This window comes from Carassius gibelio, chromosome B2, assembly GCF_023724105.1.
Source record: "Carassius gibelio isolate Cgi1373 ecotype wild population from Czech Republic chromosome B2, carGib1.2-hapl.c, whole genome shotgun sequence".
In the NCBI taxonomy this organism is placed as follows: domain Eukaryota; kingdom Metazoa; phylum Chordata; class Actinopteri; order Cypriniformes; family Cyprinidae; genus Carassius; species Carassius gibelio.
Genome location: NC_068397.1, coordinates 15,662,004 through 15,673,680, shown reverse-complemented (window position 1 = coordinate 15,673,680; position 11,677 = coordinate 15,662,004). Strand labels below are relative to the sequence as shown.

The 11,677-nt window shown below is 36.6% G+C and overlaps 1 protein-coding gene across 2 annotated transcripts in view; it reads left to right on the top strand.

Moving 5' to 3' along the window:
• Positions 1-5,581: 5,581 nt before the first annotated feature.
• The window catches only part of LOC127951097 (chromodomain Y-like protein), a 28,270-nt gene continuing 22,174 nt past the window's right edge, over positions 5,582-11,677 (top strand). Inside the window, exon 1 of one of the 2 annotated variants that reach the window (XM_052548749.1) lies at positions 5,582-5,938. In XM_052548749.1, the coding sequence (XP_052404709.1) occupies positions 5,912-5,938 (27 nt within the window). In that variant the 5' untranslated portion in view covers positions 5,582-5,911. The remainder of the gene's footprint in view (positions 5,939-11,677) is intronic. The other variant, XM_052548748.1, reaches the window with a different exon arrangement.

Below are 11,677 nucleotides of genomic sequence, written 5' to 3'. Positions count from 1 at the left end.
ATCAGCATCTTCAAAAAGCTGGTCAGCAGAAGTGCTCCAAGATTTTTTGGTAAATGGGTGCAGTGACTTTGGTTTTCAAAAAACACAATGGACCAACACCAGCAGATGACCTTACACACCAAATCATTACAGACTGTGGAAACTTAACACTGGACTTCAAGAAACTTTGGCTATGAGCTTCTCCACCCTTCCTCCAAACTCTAGGACCTTGGTTTCCAAATGAAATACCAAACTTGCTCTCATCTGAAAAGAGGACTTTGGATTGGACCAATGGTAACAGTCCATTTCTTCTTCTCCTTAACCCAGGTAGGACGCCTCAGAAGTGGATTAACAAGAGGAATATGACAGCTGGAGCCAAATTCCTTGACATGTCTGTGTGCGGTGACTCTTGATGCCTTGACTACAGCCTCAGTGCATTCCTTGTGAAGTTCTCTAATTCTTGAATCCAGTTTGCTTGACAATCCTCATAAGGCTGCTGTTCTCTCAGTTGGTTGTGCATCTTTTTCTTCTACACTTTTTATTTCCACTCAACTTTCTGTTAACATGCTTGGATACAGCACTCTGTGAACAGCCAGCTGCTTGGGAATGAATGTTTGTGGCTTACCCTCCTTGTGAAGGGTGTCAATGATTGTCTTCTGAACAACTGTCAGATCAGCAGTCTTCCCCATGATTGTGTAGCCTAGTGAACCAAACTGAGAGACTGTTTTGAAGGCTCAGGAAACCTTTGCAAGTGTTTTGAGTTGATTAGCTGATTAGTATTTCATAATATTCTGAGAAGCACCTGCATGTGGCAGAGTCATCAGTATAATAATTATGTGTTTTAATACATGAAATGGGTTGGATAAATACTACAAGAATATTATGGAATTTAATAAATAAAAAAATCTTATTTAAAGTGCCAACTTTAGAAAGAAATCAGAAACATTAATTTACTGTTGTATAAACACCGTTGTATTTATTGATTCTACTTTATTGTCATGTACATACTTTGATGTCAATTGTAAAAAAATAAAAAATGCAATACACATCAGACTCTGAAGATTTTAATGCTATCTCTCCTGAATATTTTAATGCTATCTCTCCTGAAGCATTACTAAGAAAAACCTTGTATTCAAGAGACAAAATGTTCAATATTAAATGTTAAATAGTAGCAATGAATAATGTTGTGTGACAATGGAAAACCAGCTGTTGAAAATTAATAAGGCGCAAAATGTGGGGCTTTCCAGGTTCATTCAGTGGTAAACTGTTACACCCACATTTTGAAAGAGTCATTGTAGGGGAAGACCAATTACTACTCAAGCAAAGAGACTGAGCTGGAAATCTCAAAGTCAACATGTTCAAAACAGCAATAGAGTCTCATTTCACAAAATTTAATATGCAAGAAGTAGACAGTGAAAATCCTAGCTCCAGGAATCCTTCAAGAAGATAAGGTCCACCTCAGGAATTGTGGAGCAACAATGCCTGAAATCTTTGAATTGCTGCAGGCAATATAGTAAGACTTTAAAGCATTGTGATATAATATTTTTCTGCCTGCTAAAAAGCTCAGTCGTGGGACAAATGCTTGTAATTAGTAAAGATAGCAAAGCAATCAACGTCTATAAAAATTAACAGTAAAAAATATATTGCACACAGAGTACTAAACAGCATCCCCACACTTTTGTCAACAGCAAAGTGACTAATGCTGCAAACGTCCTTTAAATGTTTTGCAGAGTCTTTCCCTTAGGCTGTGCTAAATGGAAATGTAAAACAGGAAGTAGGTTTTAACTCGAAGTGTTTCAATAACTGTGTATATTACATTAAAACTATGACAAACTGTAAAAAATAAAAAAATATATACTTTCCAGCAACACTGATATGGAAACAAATATAATATAATTTAACACAAAACACTGTAAAACAATATTTTTGTTTATCTCCTCAGTGTAAAATGAAGTTAATGTAAAGATCCACACATTGTTTAGTTGTATTGTCAAGAAACGAAAGTCATGTCGCATTAACAATGTTGCACACAAAGCATATTTCAACCACATCTAAATGGCCAGCTTGTAGGAATACCACAGAGGTGAAACATATGTTAGGACTGCAACGGTTTTAAAACCGGATTGGAAAGGATTGATGATCAGATAGACCTAATCATTGCCAAACCATTGCAGGCACTCAGGACAATTTTCTAAGCTGTTGTAAAATACTCTATAATAATAGAGGGGGAATTACATACTCTATGTACCACCTCATTGTACCACTGCATCTTTGTGTTGCTTGTCACTAATTCTGCTGAAGAACTACATTGCTTAGTGGAAGAACTGTTGTTTGTAATTTTGTTTTTGCTGTTTATTTTATGAAACCTCTTGGCAGGTATATGTAGTAACCATTTTATAAAAGCAAAAAGGCCATGATTTACAGTGATTTAAGAAGAGCTCTCTGCATTGTGTCTAAAATACACTCATTGCTGTTCCAAATCACTGTAAACCATGGCTTCTTAAGGATTATTTCTCTATACATTTTATTTATAGGGAGACTAGTACTAGTTTTCACACTGGTTCTATCATGTAAAAAAGGTTACACATAGTGTGTTTTCAAAACCATATTACCTTTTTTGTTCTTCAAACTAAAATTCCAGTATGTTCATATTTTTGCTATAGCTCTTGGATGAACACCCACACAAAAAAACAAAATCACACTGGCAAATATTCAGGTTAATGTATTGTATAATGAAGGTACATATTAACTAAACTGAATTTTTTGGAAAACAGCATTTTATGGCCATTTTAATTGTTATATATAAATACATTATGCAAAATTATGAATTACAAAAGGTCTTGGTAAAAAATCATTTGCTATTTTTGTTACCTTTCAAATTTAGCTTATTAGTAAATCACTTTATCAAATAACTTTATCATAGTTTCTCTGTTCACATTTTGCTTAACAAACCTCAAAAAACATCGGAGAATAAAACATAACTCTGTAATCATCCGACAAATTAAAGAGCCATTTTTCACATAAAACCCTTACACTTCAGAATCAGTGCGGTAACACTGATGCTTTTTATGATTTGGTATGGTAACATTATTACTATGTTACGATACACTGTGAAGCCCAATCTGAACTGAACCAACACTACTGACTCAAGCTACCGTCTTTTAGAGCTGCTTTCCAGTCTCCATAGTTGAGTTTCCATAAGTTATTCTAGTATTTTCCTGTTTATCACTGTGAAGCTGCTTTGACACAATCTGAATTCTATAGAGCTCTAGAGGTGATTTGACTTGTTACTCACTCAGTTTATTGCTTAGTTCATACTTGTCACTCAATGTGTCTAAAACTGTGAGTAACTGGAGTAAAAAGTGTGACAACTCGCCTCTGTCTCTCCATTCATTGTGTTGTTAATGCAAGATAAAAAGAAATAAAGTAAAGGCTAGAGGCAAGTACAGACAGATGGAAAACCTGAAAAATTCCAAGATGTCATCTGTACAACATTATCCTTTTTTTTTTCATTATCAATTTTCCTAACTAAATAAATCATCTTTAAATTACTCAACAGGTTCTATTAACATCCGTTCGTAATATTTTATCATCCCACCAGACTGGCCCTCAGGGCACTAAAGCATTGTACAAGATAAGCGTACACAGAAATACACAAATAAAGACAGAGTGCATTGAAAAATGAGGTAGTTGTAAACTAACAACATTTTGAATATCTCTCAAAGATTTCAAGTGATATATAAACTTTCATGTTCTTCCTCATAAGAGCTCATCATAGCAGAATGGTACCATGACTCCATAAAACTGAATAAAAGCCATTAATAAGAATGGATCTCACAGTTTTAGAAAGCTGTTGTCATTTAGTGTAAACAACAATGGGCATGCTGTCTGAGGCTCAAACTACAGCCACGCATGCTACTGCCAGATAAAAGTGATGACTGAATGTGGGAAATCTTACTATTGGCTGGAAATGGCAGCACCGAGGAAAAACACAAAATACTACAACATGTGAACAGTCAGAATCCATAGTGGTTGTGATTGGAGCCCTTGTGGCACTGATCCCTAAACTGAATGAAAGCTACAGATTTAATTACTTTCCATAAAAGGCATGTACTATCGCTTCGTCTGAAGTGAACCACTGTAATACCAGCAAACATTAGTAAAGATTAAATAATAATGAAGGGGACCATTGAGAAGTGTAGTGTAACATTTCTGCTCTGCTCTTTCACCTACTTCCTTGTTCTCTTTTGGTAACTGCTGAACTATTCTCCTTTAAGTTGACGACACCATTCCATTTAAAAATACCATTTAACTCCCATTCCCGCAATGAAAGATGCAAGAATAACAGGTTTGTGAATATGAAGATATGTACTCGAGACATAAATTTGATCATTTGATTAATATAAAAACAGCCAAAATCTGAAAAAAAATGCATTAGAATTTCATATTTCCATTTTAACATTACTTAATGCATTTTAAGCTACTTTACCAAAAGAATGTTTATCTGAATACTACTGTTTTTAGCTTTATGGTGTTCCCCTAGCATTTAAATTGGCTTTCTGATTATTCATCATTGTTTCAGTTTTGCAGTCCGTTTATTTTTTTCTGAAAAAAAAAAAAAACTTGGAAAGTTTTATACTTACCTGGGGTCCGTTTCCCAAAACCATAGTTGCTAACCTGTTGGTTGGCAATGGGAAATTGAATTGCAACCAACAAAGTTGCTAACTTAGTTAGCAACTATGGTTTTGGGAAACGCACCCCTGATTGGCAGTTCCAGTAGCCTACTTCACAATGTTTTTGGAGAATTTACAGTACATGTGTAAAATGGAAAGGAAACATTGTAGCCCGTTTACAGTACATGGCTCTCTATAGTAGCCTATTTTATTCTGATTGTCAAAGATGATATGTAGCAGCTAAATACCTCTGTGTAATGCTGTATAACTCTCGTCTTGGAAACAACAATCACAATTTCAACTAATTTCAATTATTTAACTGATTTATTGATAGTAGCCGAGGAATAGTGAGGCCAATCATCCTGTTTGGGTTGGGTTGGATTGATATATATATATATATATATATATATATATATATATATATATATATATATATATATATATATATAAGACTAGCTGACTGTATATTATCCTTTACCTTATGTTCAGATTGGATCTTAAAGTCCAACTTGACAATATATAAATTACAAAATAATTAACATCTTGATCTGGGCTTTCCATATGGCTAAATAATGTTATTTTATTAATCTCTACTGTTAAATATGTAATAAAAAGAACAAAATAAATAATAAAATAAGACTTTACATCTGTAAAGGTTAAAAACATTCATGTGCTTGCACAACATGGAGAACATGGCATTCATGGAAATGTTTTAGACTTGAGTCATGGGCTACACTCACCTGGCGCTTTACGCTATGAATTATTGTTGAACTATTGCGGATTTACGTCAGTTGTGTTCCATTAGACCAACACTCAAAATCAACACCGATAAAGATTTGCAGAACGTAGATGACCGTCGTCTACAGCTCTATCACGAGGGTTGCAGGCAGTGCAAACTCATCTCGACTCTAATCTGCGTTCGATTGAGACTTCCTGTGTGGCAGAACTGAGAGCAGGCGAGCGCGTAATCAGCACTGCCTACAGACTAGTTCACGGTAACACTCTCTAAAATCGCCGCCTGGACCCACAAAAGTACTCGTTCGGACTTAATCGGGATTGAAACGCTTTATTCTAACTATAATGTTGTTGCATAGACGTTGAGTGCGAGAACTAGACAGCAAAGAGATCCTCGGTGCGGGTCAAGCACATCTCACCCGACCAACTGAAAAAGGAGGAGAGGCCAAAACGACAACTGCAACTGGAGGAAAAAAGTGTCTACAATCCTCACGGATTGCCACAACGTCGAAGATTATCGTGACATGATGGCTACGGAGGAACTCTACGAGGTGAATGTCGGCGATTTTCCCGTTTGTGTCCGTTTAGACGCAGATAATCGATTCTATTTGTGTGTAACGTTAGTTGTACATAATTCGACGCGTCCCGAGGCTCGTGTGGACTGCACTAGCGAATAGTCTTAACAACTGACTTAACTCGCTCTGATATTGGTTAAAACTACGACGGTAGGGTTGCATGCTAACAAAATAACTAGTAGCTCGGGCTAGCTTGGAGCCAGTGTGGTTCTGGTAGTAAGTTTGCGGAGTTTCGTGTGGAGAGATGCTGGTGGAGGCAGTGGATGAGGTGGGGAGGGAAGGAAGGGCACTTTGGAGAGTGGTATTTCACCAAGCTAGCTGCTAACCATGAGGTCTTTGGGGTGTGATGGACACATCAGGACAGCTGAGAGTCAGCTCGCTCCAGGGTGTTGTTTTCAGCTCTGCGGGAACTTTGTTTCACCCACTTTCCAGCAGGACCTGTGTATTTCACTTGCTACTCTTGCAGAGCGTTCAACCTGCTTGGATCAGAACTAGCCATCCAGCACTCTTGTGTTTTGATCGCCTTTGATTGGTTTTATTTCCAGTTAAATAATTCTTACGTTTTGAGGCTATGTTCAGAATTAAAGTAAATAGAGTGAACATGGCGTATCATTTCTCATAAAGAAAGTCCAATGTCACTTGTTGGTATGTTTGATGGATTGACATTTCAATCTAATGATTTAGTTAAGTGTGGTTTAGGATGTTCTCAGCCTTTTAAACTGGGGTTATGATGGAAAATCTTGGAGTGGTCAGTACATATCTCACGTTTGGGCTGCATGAATATACTTGAAGTATGCAGTCACATCAGTCCTCTGAATTATGTCAAATACGGTTGCATGATGTATTGAGAAATGGTCAGATGAATAGGCTAATTAGATACTAAGGACTACGTATGAGATTAGAACTGATGTGCTTATTGGGATACGTTTGTTGATTAGATCAAAAGTGTTACAAAGGTGTGATGAAGAGAACCAATCTACTTAAACATGTCTTACCAGTTTATAAAGACCTGGATGAATAATGTCCCCATTTTTTACACACCTTGATGCTACTGTACATTCAGCTGGCAATACCAAAACTCTTAGTCATGATAAATTTCCATGTGTTTTCAAACAAATGGTGCCTTTCTGGTTGTGGCTTGGGCAAATTGTTTCATTTCTACTATTTGCACCCCAGATGTTGACTTGATAAGTACTGAAATAAAAAGTTCTTTATTTCTTCTTCCAATCTCTCTTGAAAGTCTTAAATGTTCTGGTTTTAATACAAGTGTATTAAACTTTTATAGAACACACAGGTTCTGGTTGAAACTTGCCATTCGTTTTCTCAGTTAGCAATAACCTATTAAACTTTAAAGACAGACCTGCCATTTTTCCAAGCTTGTTAGCAGTGGTATGCTTCTGTATCTGCAAGTTAGTGTGATCCAAACCTTTTTCAAATTTGAATTGCTTAATTTCCACTAAATAAAACTACACAAACAAAAAGAGAGATACACCAATTTCACCAGTCATTGTTACTGTGGAAATTAGAAGGGGTGGTAGTAGGGGTGGTGTTGACGCAGTGGATAAGACACATGCCTTTGGTGTGAGAGACCGGGTTCGAATCCACTGTGAGACACCAATGTGACACTTAACACCTAGTTGCTCCAGACATATATAGCAATTGTAAGTCGCTTTGGATAAAAGCGTCAGCTAAATGAATAAATGTAATGTAAATGTAGAAGACCTCAGCAGTGACCACCATTAAGTGTTGCAAATAACATAATTGAGTTGAGCATATAATTGCATAATAATATTTAGCAATATTAAGATATGTGAAATAATTATATGTATACTTAAAGACATTAAAGAGATAGTTCAGCCAAATATTAAAATTATGTCATTAATGACTTACCCTTATGTTGTTCCAAACCCGTAAGACCTCTGTTTATCTTTGGAACACAGTTTAAGATATTTTAGGTTTAGTCCGAGAGCTCTCAGTCCCTCCATTGAAGCTGTGTGTACGGTATACTGTCCATGTCCAGAAAGGTAAGAAAAACATCATCAAAGTAGTCCATGTGACATCAGAGGGTCAGTTAGAATTTTTCGAAGCATCGAAAATACATTTTGGTCCAAAAATAGCAAAAACTACGACTATACTCATCATTGTCTTCTCTTCCGTGTCTTTTGTAAAAAAAGTTCAAAACAAAGCAGTTTGTGATATCCGGTTCGCGAACGAATCATTCAATGTAACCGGATCTTCTTGAACCGGTTCACCAAATCGAACTGGATCGTTTTAAACTGTTCGCGTCTCCAACATGCATTGATCCACAAATGACTTAAGCTGTCAACTTTTTTAATGTGGCTGACACTCCCTCTGAGTTTAAACAAACCAATATCATGTACCAGTAATTAATGTACTCAAACAGTACACTGACTGAACTGCTGTGAAGAGAGAACTGAAGATGAACACCGAGCCAAGCCAGATAACGAATGAACGACTGACTCATTCTCGAGTCAAGAACCATTTCTGTCGGACGCGTCCAATTCGAGAACTGATGATACTGCGCATGTGTGATTCAGCGTGAAGTAGGGGTGTGACGGTTAGTATATAATCAGCCAAAACCGTGTCACTAAAATATTTTTTACAAACATTTTTTATCAAAAATTATTTTCATTTTTTAGATAGGATCATCAGATGCGCAATATATCGGGAGACATGGTTTTTACCACTTAATGAAGTTTTGTAAATCGTCAGACATGATATTTACCACTTCATTAAATTTTGCTTTGTAGAAAACCTTTCTTAAAAACGAATTTCGTTTTGAACAAATTTTATCTTAATTTTAATAGATGTTTCATCAACCAATTGCATGTATTTTAATAAATAAAAAGCAAATATAGCAGACAATGATAACCGTGACATGGAAGCACCAGCGCGCCACGTTCACTTGCACTGCACTGTGAACTAGAGCGCATCTCATCGCAAATGAAACTCAGCGTAGGCCTATGCCTCATACTTTAGCATTAAATATCTTTGCTGCATCCTTTCTAGAACAGACAATGGCTTTTTTTTTTTTTTTTGCGGCTCGCATCAGCAAAGCATAGACGGCAAAACAATCAGAGGATGGCGGGCGGGTGCGGCTTTGAAATTTGCTCAAAAAACTTTGGCGCGGATGATGAGTTTTGTGACAGATATCCTTAATAAACGGAGGTCTGAAATCTCTGCCCCTTTACCGATCAGAGCGCGCGCTGACACGGAGTTAACCCGCTATCTCCAAGATCAACCAATTGACTCTACGGCAGATCCACTAGCATGGTGGCGAGACAATATGAAACAAAATGAAACACGCTAAACCCCCCCCCCCCCCCCCCCCCCCGACGGTTATGTTATGAACCGTCACATTTGACTCACGTCATAACCGTCATCACCAATTCTGAAACCGGCACACCCCTAGCGTGAAGCAAACCGACACACAGAGTGTCTGAACCGATTCTTTTGGTGATTGATTCTGAACTGATTCCGTGCTAGTGTTCTGAGTGCGAGTAAACCGAAGGCTTGAATCTGTCAAATTTTTGCTATTTTTGGACCAAAATGTATTTTCAATGCTTCAAAAAATTCTAACTGACCTTCTGATGTCACATGGACTACTTTGATGATGTTTTTCTTACCTGGACAGTTTACCGTACACACAGTTTCAATGGAGGGAATGAGAGCTCTCTGACTAAATCTAAAATATCTTAAACTGTGTTCCAAAGATAAACGGAGGACTTACGGGTTTGGAACAACATGAGGGTAAGTTATTAATGACATAATTTTAATATTTGGCTGAACTAACCCTTTAAGTCAATAGTATTTTAATGTACCATTGTTTCTGAGTTGATTGCCATCTTTATTGGACATTTTTCTGAAATCCCATTGGGCAAAATACTTACAGAAGCATGGATAATTTTGTCTCCCTCATGAGTTGGAGAACTTTGCCCTTGTGGTAAATGAACCTAATCAGTAAAACCATATGTTTATCCCAAGGGCATCATTTTGTTGAATTATTTGTTCAATAAACTGATAGCAGATGGTGTTTTAAAAATTTGAGTTGATGATTTGCCGTTATGGGAAAAGAATGATCTGATTAACAAATTTGGGACTGAAATCGCACGTCCAATGTGACAAAAGGAACAAGAGGAACAGGAACAAAAGCTACACAGTTGTAACTTCAGCATCTGTGAACTACAGACTGATGGGAAGAAAAGGGAGATGCTTCATCAGAACTCAGACCACATGAGTCTATAAACAGTTCCAAATGCTATATAACACATTTATGGAAATGCTGTAGTGAAACATTAATCATGCACTAGTCATTAAGCTTTCTGGTGTGTGTTTTAATAACAAGTCTTTTATTGAAATTATGTGGCAAACTATATGTTGGGTTTTCTTTCCAATGATGAAAGATGATCAGAGTAAATAAGGTTTGTTAAGAACACTTCATCCAGAACTAATCAAAACCTAAATGAATCTTTCTTGACATTCAGTCAATAGTGTTAAGATGTCTTTATTTAAAAGACAATATTTGTCTGTATTTATGAGTACAGGCTAAGGCTGCACGATGTGTCGTTTAAGCATCGATATCGCGATGTACGAATCCGCGATTGTCACATCGCAGGATGTGCGATGTAGGCTGTTATAGTTGATCCGTTATTCATTAACTGTACGGGCAGCTGCTTCCCGGCCCTTGACGAATATATTTGCGGATTAATTGCACAGTTTAAGTCCTGTCAGTTTAACAGAGCGCATATAAGAACGAGCAGAGAGAGAGAGAAAGAGAGAGAGAGAGAGCCCCAGCTGCTTGCGCACGCTCACCTTCACCATCTTCAAACAACACAAGCGCTGTCTTGCTCCCTCCCTCGCACATATTAATCAAAATCAATTGGCACGATGGTGTAGAAAAAAAAAAAAATTCTGTGATGACATGTTTTCTGTGTTGTCGAATTTTGTGCGGTATCCTAAACTGCAGAGACAATTACACAACGCATGCTGTACACATCTGATTCGCGAAGTAATGATTCCTTTGAACCGATTCAATTTAATGAATGGTTTAAACAACTGACCTGGCCAACACTGAACTCACGAGATGTCTGAATTGGTGTATAAAAAAATCTGTAACACTTTACAATAATGTTCTCTTTATTAAACTATTTAACTTCATTATTTAACATTTACTATTACTAAACTGCACTTCTACAACATTGTTATTTTCAACATTTAGGCTATAGCCTTCATTGTTGAAATCAAAAGTTGTACAGTATTTGTTAACATAGTTAATGCACTGTGAAGTAACATTACCAAACAATGAATGAACAGCTGTGTTTTTATAAACCAAGATTAAAAAATATAGTAACAAAAGTATTGCTCATGGTAAGTTCATGTTAGTTAATATGTTAACAATTCAAACCATATCCTAATGTTACAAACAAATAATTTACTCTAATTTAAATAATATTCTGATGTTTAAATCATTAAAAATGAGAATGTAAGTGTGCTCACGCCATTTTTGTTTGTAAGAAAAAATTAGATTAGATTTCATATCGCAATATGTATCGCAGAAAAATAAAATATCGCAATGTCATTTTTTCCCAACATCGTGCAGCCCTAGTACAGACTACAAAACTTGGCTTGAAGGGATACAGCTAAGGCTGGGCGATTTGGCAAAAAAATTTAATCTCAGTTTTTCCATAATGTTTG